Raw genomic sequence first — 22,434 nt, forward strand, 5'->3', positions numbered from 1 at the left:
TTGAACCAGTGGAGATGAATACCCACATGATTGCGGCCATCTGGGCAGATGGGAGAGCCATGACATTGGCTTGTCAAAGAAGCCCTGGTTGAAAAAAGTCATGAGAGATCAGCATCATTAATGAAATCATTACACCAGTCCCCATTCTCCTCAAATTTAGGTGCATAATGAAAACATTGCTATCGAGCCAAGCATGGTAGCTCACATTTGCAATTCCAGAAAAACGAGAGGGAGGCAAAAGCAGGAGTGTGAGAAATTCAAGCCTAGCCTTGGCTATGTGAGACCATGTTACTATCTCAAAGCCTGTATTGGGTAAGTGCCCGATGTCCACCATAGCTGTCTTCACTTTGGCAGCTTCCTTTCTTTGTATACCAGAGACCTTTGCTGACCATGCTTAGCTTTGTAGTCCGTGAGCCATGCAGGTTCTCTTTATCCTTCCAAAGCTCCCTAGCTAGTACCTACCTCCCTGAAGTAGCTGCGGAGTGTCTCTCAAGTATTTTGGGAATGTGGGAGGTAATCACTGCAGTGAGAGCTACAGGCAAGGGGACCTGTCTTCTTACTTTGAAGAACTCCTAATATTAGCCAGCCTGCTGGTGGATGCAGTTTAGAGTCCTTAGGCTCTACCACAGCAAACAGGAGATACTTGCCTCCAGAGCTTGATTCACCTGCTGACCTCCGACTCATGAGTATCGCACTTCAGTATTATTCTCAGTTGATGGAATCTGCTCTTGGCTACTGAAGGCAAGAGTTGTGCATTTCACTGCTGAACTGAACCTCATGCAGCCTGGACTTTTCTCTTGTTAACATATGGCCCTCTACTGCTCTGTAACCACCTGTGGGCTCTCTCTCTCTCTCACCCAAGGGTTGTGATAGGTTAAATTTGGGTGGTCTGACTTGTTTTTTTCATTTTTTACATCTCTTCAGGGTAGCTCAATTTTAAACAAAAGATTCTTTCTCAAGACGGCACCTGGCTGTATCGCTTTCCAAATCAGAGTACAACATAGGGTAGAGTACAAATCATATAGAGTACAAAATGGGGTACCTCTCTATTACTGACCCATCTGCTGGAAAATCCACAGCTAGACTTGAGGCATGTCACTTATCTTATGGGTAGGACTGCCAGTTTCCTTTCACCAAAGAAAAAAATCACCTCCATTTGGCTTCCTTGTGGATGAGGCTTCTGCTTCTCATTCCCCCCACTTGGGAGCCATTTGATTGGAACTATGTTCTACTTGGATTTTGGGGGGTTATGTTATTTGTAATTTTTACCTTTCCCATGCAAGTAAGAATGAGCTTGAACTCACGGCCCTCCTGTCTCTACCTCCTGAGTGCTGGGATTATAGGTATGCACACCTCTTGGCTTGCCTATCGCTCTTAGAGTTTTAGGTTGTTTTGTCACTGCTTTTGTGAATTTCTGCAGCTCCTCTTTTTAAATTTTCCTTTTACGATTTTAAATATTTATTTATTTATTATGTATACAATATTTTGTCTGTGTGTATGCCTGCAGGCCAGAAGAGGGCACCAGACCTCATTACAGATGGTTGTGAGCCACCATGTGGTTGCTGGGAATTGAACTCAGGACCTTTGGAAGAGCAGGCAGTGCTCTTAACCGCTGAGCCATCTCTCCAGCCCCCCAATGACCCTTTTTAACCCAAAGCTCCAGATAACTCCACAATCCTCCCACAAAACAGCACGCTCCGTCCATCACAGCAACAGACCCATTTTCTGGTACCAGCTGTTGGATGAGTGTTTATTACTGCACTATTCACAATAGCCAAGATATGTAATCAGCCTAAATTTATATCAGCCACCAGCAGGTAAATAGATGAAGAAAATGAGATAATACATATAGTGAAATTTTTCTTAGCCATAAATAAGAATAAAATTATGAAATTTGTAGGATGGATGTGGCATTCATGTTAAGTGACATAAGCCAAACTTAGAAAGCCAATCTGCTTTCTCTCATGTGCAGAATCTTGATTTAAACACATGCACGCACAAACGCGCGTGCGTGCACACACACACACACACACACATGATAAAACAGAAGGAGGAACTATTTTGGTGGTGATAGGCTACCATCCAGGTAGAGGGAGGAGGAATAGGAGCGGGTAGTTGGGTGCAAGTAAGAACAAGATACAATAATATAGATGTATGGAAATCATAATCTAAACCATTCTTTTATATACTAATAAAAATCTTAATTAAATACAACTTTTATGTACATAAAAGGAAAATTTACTTATTTGATTAGGTTGATAGTCATACAGTTCACCATCCAGAGATGAAAAACACTATATATTGGGGTTTTCATCATGCCATGAGGAATTAAAAATGCAGTTAGTATATTTATTTGTGAGCCAGACAAATCAGTGGTATGAGTACTTCAGGGAAGGGAAAGATGATTTTAACCTGCAAGATTTGGGGACGGGAAGATGTTTCATTGGGTAAAAGCACTTAATGAATAAGACTGATGACCTGAGTTCAATTCTGAGAACCCTCATAAAAGGGACTGGATGCAGTGCCAAACATCTATATTGCCAACATTATTACATTGAGATGGGAGGTGGAGACAGGAGAATTTGCCAGAAGGTCAGCTAGTCTGGAAGATCCAGTACAATGCAAAAACAAGAGAGACTCTGCCTCAGAAATACGTGGAGGTGAGAATCAACTGAAAGTTGTTCTCTTACTTCTGCATGCATACACTTGCATACACAAATACAACCAGTTAAAATGCAGGACTTCCATCCTTGTAACAGGTATTCTGAGAACCACAATACAAGGTGGAGGTAGTAAGTACCAGAGAAAAAGGTTGAAGCCATCGTTTTAGATTACACTCATTGTCAGAGACTGTTTGGGAACTTGAGAAAGCCTTGTTCCAGTAGATGAGCTCTGAACACAAAGAACATCAGATACCCCTACTACAGTCACCTGGCTAGTCAGTCTTTGACAAGGCAAGCTCTTATTTGCTCTGTGTTGGTAGTTCAGAGAAAAGAGTTCCATGTTTGTGCTTTAAGTCAGGGCTTGGTGAGTGGGAACCTTTGAAGCTTTGTTGCCTTGGATACTTGGTTCTGAAATTTCACTTAATAGCAAAAGGAATGGAAATGTTTCTGGTGTATTTCTATGTCATTTCTTGTTGACATGATGTGTGGTTGTATCTCTTGCTCTTTGTACTTTACTAAATTTTGAAAATGCAATTCAAAAATGTATAAGATACAAAATAATATACAGTAAACTTCTGTTTCCTTCTGTGCTCTTGTTTCTAGAGGCAGCCAGCAGGTTTGTAAGCTTCTGTTTCTAGAGATGCCTTATCTCTAAACTATGTGTGTTCGCACCCTGCAAGGGAATGATACCCACTATGTCAAATGCTGAGTACCATTTTTTTCTCAGTTCATCCTGAGGTAAACTGAGGACCCTGAGTACTTCCTCATTCCTTTTTAATTGGTGATCTTTTACAGTAAACAATAGAATCACTCTAGGACAAGCCAGAAATGGGAGAGTGTTTAAGGTAAATCACAGGGTCATTTGGAGAGCTGGAGAAACAGGGCGGGTGGGTTCTGAGTTTTTGGAAGCAAAGCCTGGAGCCACACGTACTGCTTCAGGCCAAGTAGGAACCATATGTTGTGATGCCTGGATGACCTGCAGACACCAGGGATCTGACTGATGCTAACTGCTTCTTTCCCCACTCCTCCATCAGAAAGGAAAACAGCAGAAGCTCTGAGCAGAGCCCCTTTCTTTCCATGGCTCTCTTCAAAGCAGGCTATTGTGAAAATGTGCCACTAATGGAGCCTAGGTGGCCTGTTTATATCCCAGCTACATGGGAATCAGAACATTTGGTTTTCAGCTTTTGAAATGGGAAGCGGAACTTGTAATTTGTAAATTTCCCTCCCAACTGTGTGTGGGGTGGGCATGTGAAGTTCAGAGGTTGATATCTGTGTATTTTCTCATTCAGATGTTTTCCTTCATCACTGTCTACTTTATTTACTGAGGCCGGTTCTCTCCCTGAACTTGAAGTTCTCTATTTGGCTACTCTAGCTAACCATATTGTCCTGAGAACCCTATATCTCTGCCATCTGAGCAGTGGAATTACAGGCAGGTCATTTACACGGGGTCTAAAGATCTGAACTATGGTCCTCGAGCTTGCAAAGCAAGCACTTTATCCATTGCTCTATCTCCCTACCTATTGAATAGGTTTTGTTCACATTTGAATATGACATCCACTTGCTCCAGGTGGTTTCTGTGGAAGTTAATAGTAATATAAAGTCTCTACTTAAAAACTTGTGAAAATTTAAAGCAAATGTATAGTGAATAAAAGAATGAATGGATGGATGGATGGTTGAAAATTGAGGTCTGAAGAAGAGGCTGCTGCACATATCTTCTCCGAATGGAAGAGCTCACAATTTAAGTGGCATTTACCTAGTGTAACTGATTGATTCAAACAAATTCCCTCTCAACATGGCTATTGAGAGCACATGAAAGGATGTGAAATACAGCTGATTGAAGCACTGTGTTGTTATGTATGGGCTTGATAGTCCTTTCTGTAAAGGACCAGATGGTAAGTATTTTGGGATTTTTAGACTAACTGGCAAAATAAGGCTATTATATAGGTGCTTATGTAACAAGGGAGAAAGCAAACTTCCAAAAACTGTTTATTGACAAATTTAAAAATATGAAACTTTTTTTTTTTTAGTTTTTGAGACAGGATCTCATATAGTACAGACTAGCCTTGAATTCACTGTGTATCCCAATATGACTTTGAGCTTCTGATCTTTTGCCTTTCCCTCACCTTGTGAATGCTGGGATTACAGACATAAGCTAACACACAGGTTTGTTTGTTTGAGACAGAGTTTTTCTGTGTAACAGCCCTCGCTGCCCTGGAACTAGCTCTTGTAGACCAGGCTGGCCTCAAACTCACAGAGATCCCCCTGCCTTCTGAGTGCTGGGATTAAAGGCATGCGCCAACACATCTGACTACCACACGCAGTTTTATGTGGTGCTGGGGGATCTAATCCAGGGATTTTTCATGCAGGCTCTCAACTCTATCCACAAAGCTGCATCCTCAGCCAAAACTGCTTCAGAAAAATAATTCGCACTACTTGTAAGAAGAATGAAATTAATGTTTCAGGAGTAACATTTTCCTTATCGATATTCTAAGTTGATTTCATAAAATGGGTTGCAAAATGTCCATATGTAAAGACCTTTTTCAGCTTGATAGCCATAGAAAACCAGGAAGTCGCTAGTGTTGATCTATGGGCAGTAGTTTTCCAGCCTCTGGTATAATTAGCAGAAGATGAACTGTGAGGCCTATCACACAGTTCGATACTGTCTTTGAATTTGGGACCTGGAATATCTTAATTAACTTTTTTATTAATTCATTTATTTACATCCTGATCACAGCCTCCCCTCCCTCCTTTCCTCCCACTCCCTTTCCTCCTCCCCCTTCAGTTCACCCCTCCTTCATATTTGCTCAGAAAGGGCAGGCCTCCCGTGAGCATCAGCAAAGCATGGTACATCAAGCTGCCATAAGACCAGGCACCTCCCCCTGTATTCAGACTGGGCAGGCAATCCAGCATGAGAAATAGGTTCCCAAGAGTCAACCAAAGCACCAGGGCCAGTCTCTGCTCCCATTGCCAGGAGTCCCACAAGTAGACCAAGCTACACAGCTGTCACATATATGCAGAGTGTAGGTTGGTCCCATGCAGGCTTCCTAGTTGTTGGTTCAGATACTGTGAGTTCCCATGAATCAGCCTAATAGTTTCTGTGAGTTTTCCTCTGATGTCCCTATCCTCCTACAATCCCTCCTCCCTCTCTTTAGCAGTACTCCCTTGTTGGGCCCAATGTTTGGCTGTGGGTCTCTGAATCTGCCTTGATCAGTCACTGGATGAAGGCTCTTCGCTGACAATTGGGGTAGTCACAGGGGAGAGCCAGTTCAAGCTGTGTTTCCACTGCTGCCATCTTACCTAAAGCAATCTACAGATTCAATGCAATCCCCATCAAAGTTCCAACTCAATTAACTTTTTGACCTGGGAACTTAATTTGTGTATAACTAGGGAGCATTCTATCATAATGTTATTTAGTGTACTTTATATTGCTATGCATAAAGTATAGAAAAATATCTGCTGTCTGGTATCACACCTAAGCTCTGCGTGTCTGTTTTTCTCTTTAGTGAGGTGCTTTGGTATGATATTGAGCAATACAATAAGAGGGGTTCATCTTTTCTTGAGTGGCTTGCTGAAATGACATTAGAAAGTTTAAATGAATGGAAACGGGAAAGCTAGCATGCAGTTGTTGACTTGCCTCTTCATTTGTTTCCTAAGGGGTTGGAGTACAGCTTATGAGTGTGTCTTTCAAATTCTCTTCCATATTGTTGAGTGTGCCAATTGACATCCACTGGGGTATGCTGAACACAAGAAAGTATGTCTCTAGAGTCATCACTGAGACACTCTTCATTCTAAATTCCAGTTGAAGCAGTATTCTTCTGGTTGAATAGTGGGGAATGGAGCAGTTCACAATCTCTTATATTCTTGTAGGAACTCTTGACTATATGATGTGATAAGGCTAACACTATTTTAACAGCTACTCGTAAAAGTAATTACAGCACGAGAGAGAACTCTACAGGCTGTGAAAACTAACCCAGTGACATTCATTGAGCAGTAAAGTGTAGATAAAACATCATGAAGTATGACTCCCAGGGAACAGTCATGACAAAGCCACACCATTAACTTGTGCTGTGCACTGAGGACATGGAGGACAAGATGGGAAGGGGTGTAATGGAAGCAGTAAAAGTACCAATTGTGCATTTCCCCCTTTTGCTTCTTCCTTGTTAGGAAGTGAGATGCTCTGCCTGTCTGATAGGCCTTTTTCCCTGATACACTCTCCCTAATGGATTGGAATCACTGAAGCTGAGTGAAATAAATCCTTCCCCCCTTAAGTTGTTTGTGTCAGGTATCTTTGACATCGGTGAAAAGTCTACCATGGTGTCATGGAATTGCATAAGGTTTCAGAGATAACATCAGTCATTGGGTAATGAAGAACAGGCAGAGAAACAAAGACACGTTTGGAGCCTATGTAGAGAACTCCTTAATGGGTGTTGAGAGACTGCTGTCTGCTGTGCCTAGAGCCTTAGTTAGCTTCAGTGGAGGATTGTTGGGAGGGTGGTTCAGATCAGATACGAGGGCCATATTCAGGACGGAGTTTTACCTGAAGAACACGAGGAACCCAGGAAGTGCTTTGGAACTGAAAAGGGGGTCTGGTTATAATAAGAGACTTGGAGGGAGGCTGAGACTGGTGGATAAAGGGAGACAGTCTAGAGTAGGACTTGAACCTTGAAGGCGTAAGTCACAAACAATGCCACACCAGTTTGGAATTATGATTAATAGGGTGGTATTTATTTAAAGGGGAAAAAACTTACAGATCACCGTCCCAGACAACAGCCCTCTGAGCAACTAGGAAGGGAGTCTTGTCGCCTGCGGAGCAGGAAGTGAAGAGAGAGAGGAGAGGGAAGTGGCCGCTTTTTTTTTAACTTTCTTTTTGTTTTATTGAGAAAAAAACAATTTCCGCCTCCTCCCAGCCTCCTACTCCTCCTCCCCACTCCTCTCCCTGTCCCCCCACACCTCTCCCTCTCCCCCCACTCCTCTCCCTCTCCAGTCCAAAGAACAATCAGGGTTCCCTGCCTTGTGGAAAGTCCAAGGTCCTCCCCCCTCTGTCCATGTCTAGGAAGGTGAACATCCAAACTAGCTAGGCTCCCACACAGCCAGAACATGAAATAGGATCAAAACCCAGTGCCATTGTCCTTGGCTTCTCAGCAGCCCTCATTGTCCGCCATATTCAGAGAGTCCGGTTTTATCCCATGCTTTTTCAGTCACAGTCCAGCTGGCCTTGGTGAGCTCCCAATAGATCAGCCCCACTGTCTCCGTGGGTGGGTGCACCCCTCTTGGTACTGACTTCCTTGCTCGTCTTCTCCCTCCTTCTGTTCCTCATTGGGGCCTTGGGAGCTCAGTCCAGTACTCCAGTGTGGGTCTCTGTCTCTATCTCCATCCATCGCCAGATGAAGGTTCTATGGTGATATGCAAAATATTCACCAGTATGGCTATAGGATAGGATCATTTCAGGTTCCCTATCTTCAGCTGCCCCAGGAACTAACTGGGGACATCGCCTTGGGCACCTGGAAGCCCCTCTAGGTCCAAGTCTCTTCCCAACCCTAAGATGGCTCCCTTAATTAAGATATGTGCTTCCCTGCTCCCCTATCCAACCTTCCTTTATCCCAATCATCCCGTTGCCCCAAGTTCTCCCCATCCTACCCTTCTCACTTTTCTCTCCCCATCTCCCCTTACCCCCCTCCGCCCCACCCTTAAGATCCCGATTTTTGCCTGGCAATTTTGTCTACTTCCCCTACCCAAGAGGATAGCTATATGTTTTTTTTTGGGTTCACCTTCTTATTTAGCTTCTTTAGGATATCCAATTATAGATTCACTGACCTTTATTTAAGGCTAGAAACAAATTATGAGTGAGTACATCCCATGTTCATCTTTTTGGGTCTGGGTTACCTCACTCAGGAGAGTATTTTTTATTTCCATCCATTTGCATGCAAAATTTGAGAAGTCATTGTTTTTTACCGCTGAGTAGTACTCTAATGTGTATATATTCCACACTTTCTTCATCCATTCTTCCATTGAAGGACATCTAGGTTGTTTCCAGGTTCTGGCTATTACAAATAATGCTGCTATGAACATAGTTGAACAAATGCCCTTGTCAGATGATTGGGCATCTCTTGGGTATATTCCCAGGAGTGGTATTGCTGGGTCCAGGGGTAGGTTGATCCCGAATTTCCTGAGAAACCGAAACACTGCTTTCCAAAGTGGTTGCACAAGTTTGCATTCCCACCAGCAATGGATGAGGGAACCCCTTCCTCCACAACCTCTCCAGCAGAGGCTATCATTGGTGTTTTTGATTTTAGCCAATCTGACAGGTGTAAGATGATATCTCAAAGTTGTTTTGATTTGCATTTCCCTGATCGCTAAGGAGGTTGAGCATGACCTTAAGTGTCTTTTGGCCATTTGAACTTCTTCTGTTGAGAATTCTCTGTTCAGATCAGTGCCCCATTTTTTAATTGGGTTGATTAGCCTTTTACGGTCTAGTTTCTTGAGTTCTTTATATATTTTGGAGATCAGACCTTTGTCTGTTGCGGGGTTGGTGAAGATCTTCTCCCAGTCAGTGGGTTGCCTTTTTGTCCTAGTGACAGTGTCCTTTGCTTTACAGAAGCTTCTCAGTTTTAGTAGGTCCCCTTTATTCAATGTTGCCCTTAATGTCTGTGCTTCTGGGGTTATACCTAGGAAGCAATCGCCTGTGCCCATCTGTTGTAGGGTACCTCCCAATTTCTCTTCTATCAGGTTCAGTGTGCTTGGACTGATATTGAGGTCTTTGATCCATTTGGACTTGAGTTTTGTGCATGGAGATAGATATGGGTCAATTTTCATTCTTCTACAGGTTGACATCCAGTTGTGCCAGCACCATTTGTTGAAGATGCTTTCTTTCTTCCATTGTATACTTTTAGCTCCTTTATCAAAAATGAGGTGTTCATAGGTTTGTGGGTTAAAATCTGGGTCTTCTATACGATTCCATTGGTTGACTTCTCTGTTTTTATACCAATACCAAGCTGTTTTCAATACTGTAGCTCTGAAGTAGAGTTTGAAGTCAGGGATGGTAATGCCTCCAGAAGTTCCTTTATTATATAAGACTGTTTTGGCTATCCTGGGTTTTTTGTTTTTCCATATAAAGTTGATTATTGTCCTCTCCAGATCTGTGAAGAATTTTGATGGGACCTTGATGGGGATTGCATTGAATCTATAAATTGCCTTTGGTAGAATTGCCATTTTTACTATGTTGATCCTCCCAATCCAAGAGCAAGGGAGATCTTTCCACTTTCTGGTATCCTCTTCAATTTCTTTCTTCAATTCCTTAAAGTTCTTGTCAAATAGATCTTTCACTTCCTTGGTTAGATTTACCCCAAGATATTTTATGCTATTTGTGGCTATCGTGAAAGGTGATGCTTCTCTGATTTCCCTCTCTGCTTCCATATCCTTTGTGTGTATAGGAGGGCGACTGATTTTTTTGGAGTTGATCTTGTATCCTGCCACATTACTAAAGCTGTTTATCAGCTTTAGGAGTTCTTTGGTGGAGTTTTTGGGGTCGCTTATGTACACTATCATATCATCTGCAAATAATGAAAGTTTAACATCTTCCTTCCCAATTCGAATCCCCTTGATCCCCTTATGTTGTCTTATTGCAATTGCTAAAACTTCAAGCACTATATTGAAGAGGTATGGAGAGAGTGGACATCCTTGGCGTGTTCCTGATTTTAGTGGGATGGCTTTGAGTTTCTCTCCATTTAGTTTGATGTTAGCTGTCGGTTTGCTGTAAATAGCTTTTATAATATTTAGGTATGACCCTTGTATCCCTAATCTCTCCAATACTTTAATCATAAAGGGATGTTGAATTTTGTCAAAAGCTTTTTCAGCATCTAATGAAATGATCATATGATTTTTTTCTTTCAGTTTATTTATATGATGGATTACATTGATAGATTTTCGTATGTTGAACCAGCCCTGCATCTCTGGGATGAAGCCTACTTGATCATAATGGATAATTTTTCTAATGTGTTCTTGGATACGGTTTGCCAGTATTTTGTTGAGGATTTTTGTGTCGATGTTCATGAGTGAGATTGGCCTGTAATTCTCTTTCTTGGTTGAGTCTTTGTGTGGTTTTGGTATCAGAGTGACTGTAGCTTCATAAAAGGAATTTGGCAATGACTCTTCTGTTTCTATATTGTGAAATACATTAAGAAGTATAGGAATAAGCTCTTCTTGGAAGTTCTGGTAGAATTCCACATTGAAACCATCTGGTCCTGGGCTTTTTTTGGTAGGGAGTTTTTTGATAACAGCTTCTAATTCTTCGCAACCAACATGTCTGTTTAGATTGTTCACCTGGTCCTGGTTTAACTTTGGTATATGGTATTTATCTAAAAACGTGTCCATTTCTTTTACATTTTCCAGTTTTGTGGCATACAGGCTTTTGTAGTAAGATCTAATGATTCTCTGAATTTCCTCTGTGTCTGTGGTTATGTCCCCCTTTTCATTTCTGATCTTATTAATTTGCATATTCTCTCTCTGCCGTTTGATTAGCTTGGATAGGGGTTTATCAATCTTGTTGATTTTCTCTAGGAACCAGCTTTTTGTTTCATTGATTCTTTGTATTGTTTTCTGTGTTTCTATTTTGTTGATTTCAGCCTTCAGTTTGATTATTTCAAGTCTTCTACTCCTCCTAGGTGAGTCTGCTTCTTTTTTTTCTAGAGCTTTCAGGTGGGCTGTTAAGTCTCCAATGTGTGCTTTCTCTGTTTTCTTTAAGTGGGCACTTAGTGCTATGAACTTTCCTCTCAGGACTGCTTTCATAGTGTCCCATAAGTTTGAATAGGTTGTTTCTTTATTTTCATTGAATTCCAGGAAGACTTTGATTTCTTTCTTTATTTCTTCCTTGATCCAGGTGTGGTTCAGAAGTTGACTGTTCAGTTTCCATGAGTTTGTAGGCTTTCTGGGGGTAGCATTGTTGTTGGATTCTAACTTTAATCCATGGTGGTATGATAAGATGCAGGAGGTTACGAATTTTTTTTTGTAACTGTGGAAGTTTGCTTTGTTACCGAGTGTGTGGTCAATTTTCGAGAAGGTTCCATGAGCTGCAGAGAAGAAGGTATATTCTTTCCTATTTGGGTGGAATGTTCTATAGATGTCTGTTAAGTCCATTTGATTCATTACCTCTATTAATTCTCTTATTTCTCTGTTAGGTTTCTGTCTGATTGACCTGTCCATTGGTGAGAGAGGAGTGTTGAAGTCTCCTACTATTAGTGTGTGCCGTTTGATGGCAGCCTTGAGTTTTAGCAATGTTTCTTTTACGTACGTGGGTGCTTTTATATTAGGGGCATAGATATTCAGGATTGAGATTTCATCCTGATGGATTGTTCCTGTTATGAGTATAAAATGTCCCTCTCTATCTTTTCTGATTGATTTAAGTTTGAAGTCAACTTTGTTAGAAATTAGTATGGCCACACCTGCTTGTTTCTTGGGTCCATTTGCTTGATAAGCCTTTTCCCAGCCCTTTACTCTGAGTAGGTGCCTGTCTTTGTGGTTGAGGTGTGTTTCTTGTAAACAGCAGAATGTTGCATCCTGTTTTCGTATCCAATCTTTTAGCCTGTGCCTTTTTATAGGTTAGTTGAGTCCATTGACATTAAGTGATATTAATGACCAGTGGTTGTTAACTCCGGTCACTTTTTTAGTAGTAGAGTTTGTGTGTTTCCCTTCTTTGAGTTGTTCTGGTGATGGGTCTCCAGATGTTTGAGTTATTGTGGTCATTGTTGGACTCCTTGGTTTGTGATTTTCCTTCTATTACTTTCTGTAAGGCTGGATTTGTGGTAACGTATTGTTTAAATTTATTTTTATCCTGGAAAATTTTGATTTCTCCATTTATAGTGAACAAAAGCTTGGCTGGGTATAGTAGTCTGGGCTTGCATCCATGGTCTCTTAGTTTCTGACGTACATCTATCCAGGACCTTCTGGCTTTCATGGTTTCCATAGAGAAGTCAGGTGTAAGTCTGATAGGTTTACCCTTATAAGTAACTTGACCCTTTTCCTTTGCAGCTCTTAATATTCTTTCTTTATTCTGTATGTTTTGTGTTTTGATTATTAAATGATGAGGAGATGTTTTTTTTTTTTTTTGGTCCCGTCTATTCGGTGTTCTGTATGCTTCTTGAACCTTCAAAGGAATATCTTTCTTTAGGTTGGGAAAGTTTTCTTCTATAATTTTATTAAATATATTTTCTGGACCGTTGAGCTGTACTTCTTCTCCTTCTTCTATCCCAATTATTCTTAGGTTTGGTCTTTTTATTGTGTCCCAGATTTCCTGAATGTTTTGTGATGAGGATTTGTTGGTTTTGCTGTTTTCTTTGATCAGTGTGTTTATTTTCTCTATGGTATCTTCAGTGTCTGACATTCTTTCTTCTATCTCTTGTAATCTGTTGTTAGTACTTGTCTCTGTAGTTCCTGTTCGTTTACCCAGATTTTCCATTTCCATTCTTCCCTCGGTTTGTATTTTCTTCATTGCTTCCATCTCATTCTTCAAGTCTTGAACCGCTTCCCTAACCTGTTTGATTGCTTTTTCTTGTTTCTCTTGGTTTTCTTGTGTGTCTTTGAGTGATTTATTCATTTCCTCTACCTGTTTGTTTGTAATCTCTAATTGTTTATGGCAGTTTTTCACTTCCTGTTTAAGGTCCTCTATTATTTTCATATAGTTCACTTTTGAGTCGATTTCTTCTATTTCTTCTGGAGTAGGGTGTACAATTCTTCTTATTTCGGGATCCCTGGATTCTGGTGGTGTCATGTTGCCTTTCAGGTTGTAGGAGGAATTCTTGCCTTGGCGCCTTCCCATCTCTTCCTTCAAATGGAGCCAGGAGAGGCCTGGTGTCTTGGTCCAGTCTCTCCTGTGATTGACTCTCTGGGTGTATCTCTTCAGTGTAGAAGCAGGAACCGTTCCCGTTCAGATGGGATTCCTCAGCAACTAAACAGGGCCGCTAGGTAGCCCAATGATCCGGGGGCAAAAGGATGAATGGAGCAAGGGGGGGGGGGGCGATATCCAGAGGAGCACAGGAAGCCTGGCGCCGGAGCTGAAGGTGCCCAGGCTCCCTTACAGGGGACCCTGAGGCCTGCCCGGTAGGCAGGCACTCACTGCTCTGGGTGGGTAGCCTTAGTGTAGGAGCTTAAAACTGTTCTTGAGCACTGGTCCTAGCATACAGCAGGGCAGGGTTGGGGTGGGGTGCTGGGGAGCTGGGTCGTGCAAAAGAAAGACAGCCCTGCAGAAGGAGCTGGGGGAGGGGGGTTTGTGCTCTCTTCCCGGACAGTCCGCCCCTGGATAGCACACACTCACCCGTCCAGATGGAATTAAGTGGCAGCCTTTTTGAAGGGAGAGAGATCACGCCCCAATGGGCTGGTATCTCAGCAGCTATAGGCTGGAGGAGTGGAAGGACCTCCCACAACAGAACCTGGTGAGGTGAGAGCAGAGTCTGAACTTACCCGCTGATGGAGAGAGCAGGGAGTGGGAGAGAGGAAGGGGTTTCTTGGAGAATTCTTCTAGCCCCTCCTACTATTAATTTTTTGACTATTCTGTGGAGGCCTTTAAAATACTAGAAAGAGAGAAGCATATTCAAACCTTTGAACTATTCTAAAAATGTATTACCTTTCAGCTAGGAAAGAAAGTATTATATACAAACTGGAGCATGTATGGACTGGTTGCTTAGCACAGTTACTGAATTTTACAGCATTAGGTAGGAGGGAAGCTTTTTAGTAGCCTTCAACCTTCTGGAACCATGTCCAGATTTGTATCTTTGTATTCAACGTTCAGTTTAGTGTGCATCTGTAAGTTATAAGAAGTTGATTTCATCCATTCCTTTTTTTCCATCCCCTGCTTCCCACCTGAGAAAACAAAGTCTAGTCCATAAGTTCTCTCATTTTATACTGGAAATCTGGACAGTGTGTAATCTAGGATGGATCCAGGAGAGTGTGTTACACATTTGAAGTCAACTAAAGAAGATGGTGAAGAAGCCAGCTTATGAAATATCTCTGTTAATTGAGTAGCTGACTATACTATATCACTTTCTTCTTTAGATGTCATTAAAATATTTCTACACATACCTTAAAACTTTTTAATGGAGAATTTTTTTTCTTCAAGATAGGGTTTTGCTGGCTGTCCTGGAACTTGCTCTATAGACCAGGCTGGACTTGAACTCACAGAGATCCACCTGCCTCTGCCCCCCAAGTGCGGGGACTAAAGGCATGTGCCACCACTGCCAAGCTTCCATAGAGAATTTAACTGAAAAAAATATTTTGAACTTTAATGAACTAAAACCAAAAAACCAAAACCAAAACCAAGCAACCAAACAAACAAAAAACCCAACCAACCAACCAACCAGCCAGCCAGCCAGCCAGCCAGCCAGCCAGCTAGCCAGCCAGCCAGCCAACCAACCAACCAAACAACTAACCAACAAACCAACCAACAAAACCTTATAAAAGTAGCCTGCCTTTTGGATTGAGAAATCTCATGCAGATGAGGCACCACTCCATAGGTAAATTCCAAAGGTTTAGAATTATGTTCTCTTCCTTGAAGCATAATTATTTCAGAAAGCTCTTGGTATATATCTGAGAAGTTTAGTGTACAAAGAGCAAGACAAATGACCTATGAGCTTACTGTATTTCTTCTTCTCTAGCTAAAATGTAGAGAATCTACTAGTATGCATGAAAATATAGAGACAAATGTAAACAAGTTGATTATCTGATGTCAGATAAGGCGAGTCTTAAAGTACCATGATGAATATTTTACCAGCAATTTCAGTTACCTGTTGTGAGAACACTTCCCGATTTGAGATAGTAGCTACGGTAAAGGAATAATTCAAAGTCAATTTGGTAGTAAATTCACACTTTTTAAAAAGTCTTTTATTGCATTTTATTTGTTTTATGTGCAGATTCATATGCCATGGATGCCCGTGTCATGGTGTATAAGTGTAGTGATCAGAGAACAGCCTCCATGGTTTGGTTTTCTCATTTCTTCCTGTAGGGCCTAGAGATAAGATTGAGCTGGTCAGGCTTTGCAGCAGACACCCCTATCTGCTGAAGCATCTTGTTGACACCCTAAATTCACACTTTTTTGAAATTTAATTGTTCATTTTATGAAATATAGTTTATTTGTTGACCTGCCAAGGACTAAAATTTCTTTATATTAGGAATTATCTTGTAAGACAACTCTCTTCATACTGAAACTACCCTGATGCTGTTGGCCATGTTCTCCATGCACAGCCTTATCTATAACTTAGGGTGTGTTATTTACATATTCATAGTAGTGCACACATTATAAAACTCAGTTGCATTTTATTTTGAGTGTAAGTTTCATGCACTTGATTGAGAATTGATTGCATCTTAGGTGTCTATTTCTGTGCTGGGAGATAAAAGAAAGTTGCCAAAAAAATAAAACAAAATAAAAAACAGTTGCCTCTGGTCTTAAAGAGAATTTGTGTTGATGGGAAGCAGAGAAAAACAGAGAACTAAAGCAGAATGTGTTAAGTGCTGACATGGACAGTATAGAAATTTGAATTTGGAGAATGAACCACTATGAACCTTACTCATTTCAACAATTATTAACTCTCGGTTATGCCTCATTCCCCCACATGCTTAGTCTTTGCTCCCTTTCATTTTTCGAAGCCTATCCAAGACAATGTATCATGGGATAGGCACTTTTAGATATTTGAATAGAGTGCTTTCAGAATGCACTGGGAAAATAAACTAATATACCCAAGATTTTAGAAAGAATCTGTAGAAGAGAAAACAGTTGAGTTCAGTCTAGATGTGGAGGAAGATGTTCTAATTGCAGGTGACAGAATGGGACCAGCAGTTATTGAAATGTTAAGTCTTTATGTGCATAGTGCTTTTTTGTTTCTCTGAAGTGGGCACCTGAAGTATCATTTACTAAGAAGTGACTTTGCCTTAGAACTTTGTTTTTGTGATACTGGGGTTGAACCTAGGGCTTTGTGCATGGAGGCAAGTGTACTACCACTGACTACCACCTCTTGACTAATTCACGTTCAATTTTGGTAAACTAGAATAACACCTAAGTAGTGGTAATGACTAATCTGTTCTTTTCGCTTCAATGACTTTGCAGACTTTGTACATTAGAATCTACCCCCTGAAAAGTCATCCATTCTTTTATAAGAAGAGCGAGTAGCAGCCATTGTTTGTCATCTTTATTTTTGTCTTCAAAAGAGGAAGGATAGTCAGTTCTGAAACATTGTTAGTAGGTAGAAATTAATGATTTGAATCAAAACCCTCTTCATAAATCAGAGGAGAAAAACCCTCAACCATTGCATACATGGAGGTTCCTGAGGGACTTTTTGGTAAGTTATCCTGTGAAATCCTGAAGGTTTCATCATATAGTTTTGTCTCGTTTTTCCTGTTATGAAATGGGCTTTTCAGCATGATTTTTCTTGTCTGTTTCAGATCACAGAACTGTGTGGTGCAAAGCGGGTTGGTTATTTTGGTCCAACACAGTTTTATGTTGCTCTGAAATTGATTGCTGCAGCACAGTCTGGCCTCCCAGTGCGGACAGAGAGTATTAAATGTGGTGAGTAGCACACGTTTATTTGTTTTATCATCCACAATAGGTTTCTTATTTGTGTGAACTCTTTTTGGTGTGTCTAAGGTCTGTTCTGTAAGTTTTTGTGAAATTTCTCCTAGCTTTCTCTACCTTCAGTGTTAAATAAAATAAGAAAACTCATCAGGTAGCTTTGGTTTCTTTTTTTATTTTTAAGTGGGAAAAAATTCACAGAGTGACCTAGGATTAGTTCCCTTCAACTGGCCATTAAGATAGCTTTTGTTCTTTAGTGAGACGGGATTGGGACAGCAATTCTCCAGCCTGTGTCAAAATAATACCATTCAGTTTAATTTTCCACTTGAGGTAGCAGTAACATCATTTAGGGCTCTGTTAGGGATTAGGATGGCATAATAAGAAAGGTACATGGAACTGGCTGTCTCTTTCTCTCTTCTATTCCTATCTGCTCACCTTTTTTTTTTATTGCGAAAAGAAGAAAAAAAAACATAAACAAAAAACAAGTTTCCACCTCCTCCCAGCCTCCCATTTCCCTTCCCCTCCTCCCACCCTTCTCCCCCTCCTCCCACCCTTCTCCCCCTCCTCCCACCCTTCTCCCCCTCCTCCCACCCTTCTCCCCCTCCCCCCACTCCTCTCCCCCTCCCTCTCCAGTCCACAGAGCAGTCCGGGTTCCCTGCCCTGTGTTAAGTCCTAGGTCCTCTCCGTCCATATCTAGGAAGGTGAACATCCAAACTGGCTAGGCTCCCACAAAGCCAGCACATTAAGTAGGATCAAAACCCCCTGCCATTGTCCTTGGTGTCTCATCAGCCCTCATTGTTCGCCATGTTCAGAGAGTCCGGTTTTATCCCATGCTTTTTCGGTCACAGTCCAGCTGGCCTTGGTGAGCTCCCCGTAGATCAGCTCCTCTGTCTCAGTGGGTGGATGCACGCCTCGTGGTCCCGAATTCTTTGCTCATGTTCTCCCTCCTTCTGCTCCTCCTTGGGACCTTGGGAGCTCAGTCCAGTGCTCCTGTGTGGGTCACTGTCTCGATCTCTATCCATCACCAGATGAAGATTCTATGATGATATGCAAGATATTCGTCAGTATTGCTCTAGGATAGGGTCATTTCAGGTTCCCAATCCTCAGCTGCCCAAGGAACTAACTGGGAACCTCATCTTGGGCACTAGGGAGCCCCTCTAGGGTCAAGTCGCTTGCCCACCCTAAAGTGGCTCCCTTAACTAAGAATTGTGGTTCCGTGCTCCCCTATCCACCTTTCCTTTATCCCAATTCTCCCGTTTCCCACGTCCCCCCTCCTTCCCTTCTACCTTTTCTCTCCCCATCTGCTCACCTTTTAATTCCGTGTTCCTGCATGAACTGTCTTAATGACTTTGGGTTACCAGGATTTTGCCAGAATTAATGTACATTTTAATTAATGTACATTTTAATGTCCTTTTTTTTGTCCTTTTCCATGTTGGGATGGAACCCGGAACATCTTGTGCATATTAGACAAGGATTCTATCACTGAACGACATCTTTAGCCTTCTTGGAGTTCTGAAAATCTAGGGGATGGTACATGGAGAAGTTGTCATTCTAAACAAAATCAACTAGTATTCAGAGTCCCTGGAAATTCTTGAGGAAATTTTGCAGAAGTTCTTTTGGGCTCCTTGTCACCCACCTCAGTTCCCTTGCCATCTGGAAGGCTCTAAACACAAAGTGAAAATTCGAGGAATTTGTATTTCATTAGCCTGGCGTCCATCCAGAGCAGGAGGACTTTTGAGAGCATTGTATGATTCTTACATGGAACCAAGGTTGAGAAGAACTTCTCATGAAAGTCATGTGAAACATTTCTAAGAGATTTGCTTACAGTACAAATACATGTTTTACTGTATTGGTACATAGGACACATCATTTAAGAGAACACTTAATGTCAGTATTGTTTAAGTGCTAAGTATGCATTTACATGACCCTACCCGTTAATGCCTCCCTAATGTTGGTACTAAGTGTTGTGGTATCCTCACCCTGGTTGCAACTGGAGTTACTTGGTGGGTGGGAAAACAACTTATGGAACAGAGAGAATTCCTGTTATCTTTCCTTTCTGGGGACTGAACTTGTGCATGTGTGAGACCAAGAGAGAGTTAGATAGGATGCAGGGTTGGGTTCTTAGCCTTTTTGTTAGTGCCACAAACCATTTTGGCAAATTGAATCCTTCTTGGGCTTATTTATTTTTCTTTTAGGGTCCTCAAAGTCAAATTCAGGGCCTTGGGCATAGTAAGCATATGCTTTTCTACAGAGCTCTACCCCAGCCCAGAACAATGCTTCACATGTGTACAAAGACATAGGATTATAAAGGAAACCAATTATATTAGCATGTCCATAACTATATATGTAATTCTTTATTAAACGATCCCATAAAAGATACCACAGTGGTTGAAACAGCTACCATACCTGCAGAGTAGTAATGAGCATGTATAATAAATACACCCAAGCTGTTTAGAGCTGTAATGACATAAAAAAGTTTGGAAAGTTGCAAGTACTGTGAATGATGGCATAGGAGTTTTCATGCTTAATGGAAATAAAGGCTTTCACTTCAGTTAGGAGTTAGGATAGGGGAAATACAGTTGTGGGGTTTCCCGCTCTTTTCCAGGTAACAACCCCTTGTTTTCTTTTCTACAGCCCCCTTGGGATCTGAGCCCCAGTAGTGCACTGGTGTGATTCCTACTGTCCTCAGGATTGTGTTTCTCCAAAATAGCTCATGGTCTGTTGGTAGTCTGGCACTATTTGTAATGGAAGGAGAGAGAACTAGGAAGAAAGATGAGTTTTTTATAGCATGAATGTGTTTAATTCTGAGAGTTTTTCCACTATTGTTAGATGTTCTTTTAGCAAACATAATGAATTATGGTTTTGGATAAAACTCTTTGTTGTTGTATTTTGAGGCTGGTTCTTACGTTGTAACCCAAACTGGCCTTGAACTCATGGCTATCCAGCTGCTTCAGATTCCCAAATGATGCCAGGCTCACAATTCTTGGAAAAGTAAAAATTTTGCAACTTTATGCTTGTCTGTGGTGAGATGGTAGTTTTTTTTTTCTGTTCTGTGAAATTTCGAAATGTGTGAGCCATGCTATAATTTCAAACCTACCACTACAGAGATCCTTAGGCAAATTATTTCACCCATGGTTCCTTGCTGGAAAATGGCCATTCTCAACCCGTGTCTGCCAACATTTTTGGTTGTCATAACTGTAGAGAGGATGTTACAGGCATCTAGTGTAGGTAGAATGAGATGGTACTAAATGTCCTGCACTGTATGGAACAGGGCCCCTTCCTCCGCAATAAAAAACTGTTCAATCTAATAGGCAAAAAAAAAAAAATGCTGACATTGAGAAAGCTGCTTGAAGGTGAGAGGCAAGCCTTTTTCGGCATGGTGAGGGTCCTGCCGCCTCCCTAGATCCTGAGGGAGGTGGAAAGGTTTTGAAGCAGTGACTCTTGTTTCAGTGGCTTTGCCCCTCTTCACACAGAACTATCTTATCCAAGAAAAACAGAAGCAGAGATTCTCTGGTCAAACTGAGAGGGTTGGGGGAGGGGTAGTCTCTGTTCTCTGCTTATTTGGTGAACCTTCTTTATCTTTGAAAGCTAGAAGATAAATTTTTTGAGTGGGACAACCAGTTTGGTGCTTTGTAGAAAAGAGAACTCCTTAAGGTGGGTGGGAAAGGATGGTCAGGGGTGAAGTGAAGATCCCAGAAAGTATGGATGTGGCCAAGTGATCCTGGTGTGTGTGTGTGTGTGTGTGTAATTCCTTCCCTGAGCAGAGGACATTTGAATACTAAATATTGTTTTGAGATTTCCCATTAAGCTGAGGTCAATTCAGCCTTTCTACCTAATACTCATCTCAATTATTTTCCTTTTTAAAATTCAGTGGCTCTTTTAGCAATTTCCTTCATACCTTCTCTCCTTCTCAGCCTTCCTATGGGGGAGCTAGAGCTGCTTTGGACAAATTCCCCAGTGCACAGCGCTCCCCTACTGTATAGCTGACCAGTTCTGTTTTCTAGGCATTTTACCTCTTTACACATACATATGGTCCTCATCTCTTTTGCTGCTTGCTCCCTTCCCAAGATTGTGTTCAACATTATGAGCAGTGTTTTTCACATTTATTCATTCATTTATGCTTATTACATGATTCTTTGACAGAATCTTTGATTTTTAAAAAATATTAAAATTACATTGAATGCATGTGTGTGTGTTTGTACAGGTGATTGTGCATATATGTGTGTGACTGTTTGTATAGGTGCTTGTGCATACACGCCACAGTATTTGTGCATAGGTCAGAGGACAACTTTTGGGAGTTGGTTCTTCTACCACATGCGTCCCATGGATTAAGCTCAGGTTGTCAGGCTTGATGACAAGCATCCTTATACACTGAGTCATCTTGCTGGTCCATCTTTGATTCTTTTATCTAGCAAAAGCTCTGGATCTTGCCAGGACAGGAAACTACACATCGATAGTGTGAAAAAGGAGGAAGGGGACTGGGAAAGAACATGAAAGAAAATTTGATATTTTAATTTATGTATTGGTTCTCCCTTCCCACCCTGGCTGTGGCACACACACACACACACACACACAAGTCAAAACTCTTCAAATGATGTGTATAAAGCATACCTACATACAACATATCCTTTGATTATTTGAGGAAGACTCACTTGTTGCCGTATACCATTATAAGCGTTCTTAGTAAGATCAGATTTCTGAACACAATGACCCATATTTCCTTGTGGCTTATCTATTACAATATGGTAACCAATAGCCATGTGTGTCTGCTGAACACTTGAGATATGGTAAGCATTGAGGTGTGAAGTAATAAGGGTGGCGGGGTTGCGTTCCCAGAACCCCAGCCGCCTGCTCGGCTAGCTTATGCCCCAAAATAATTACACAGACACTGTATTCTTTTAAGCACTGCTTGGCCCTTCTGCCCTAGCCCTTACTGGCTAATTCTGATATCCGGATCAACCCATCTCTAATAATCGGTGAGCACCGGTCTTACCGGGAAGATTCTAGCCTAGTCCATCCTGGGTCGAGCTTCATGGCTTGTGTCTGCCTGGGAGCTGGGAGTATGGCGTCTCCCTGAGGCGTCTGCTCCCGAGAGCAGAGCGGTGGAGTCTCTGACCTCACTTCCTCTTCCTCCCAGTGTTCTGTCCTGTTTTCTCCTCCCACCTATCCTCTAACCAATAAAATGGGCCAGGGCAGTGCCTTTATTAGCCAATGACCTTCCTC

At 41.6% G+C, this 22,434-nt stretch overlaps 1 protein-coding gene across 10 annotated transcripts in view; it reads left to right on the top strand.

The window, feature by feature from the left end:
* Positions 1-22,434, top strand: part of LOC121444770 (ralBP1-associated Eps domain-containing protein 2) — a 282,845-nt gene that overhangs the window by 87,847 nt on the left and 172,564 nt on the right. For all 10 annotated transcript variants that reach the window (XM_041646677.1, XM_041646682.1, XM_041646685.1 and 7 more), the window contains exon 2: positions 17,085-17,208. In XM_041646677.1, the coding sequence (XP_041502611.1) occupies positions 17,085-17,208 (124 nt within the window). The remainder of the gene's footprint in view (positions 1-17,084; positions 17,209-22,434) is intronic.

Source organism: Microtus oregoni, unplaced genomic scaffold, assembly GCF_018167655.1.
Source record: "Microtus oregoni isolate MIOR12 unplaced genomic scaffold, Mior012 000140F_ref0000409, whole genome shotgun sequence".
NCBI lineage: Eukaryota > Metazoa > Chordata > Mammalia > Rodentia > Cricetidae > Microtus > Microtus oregoni.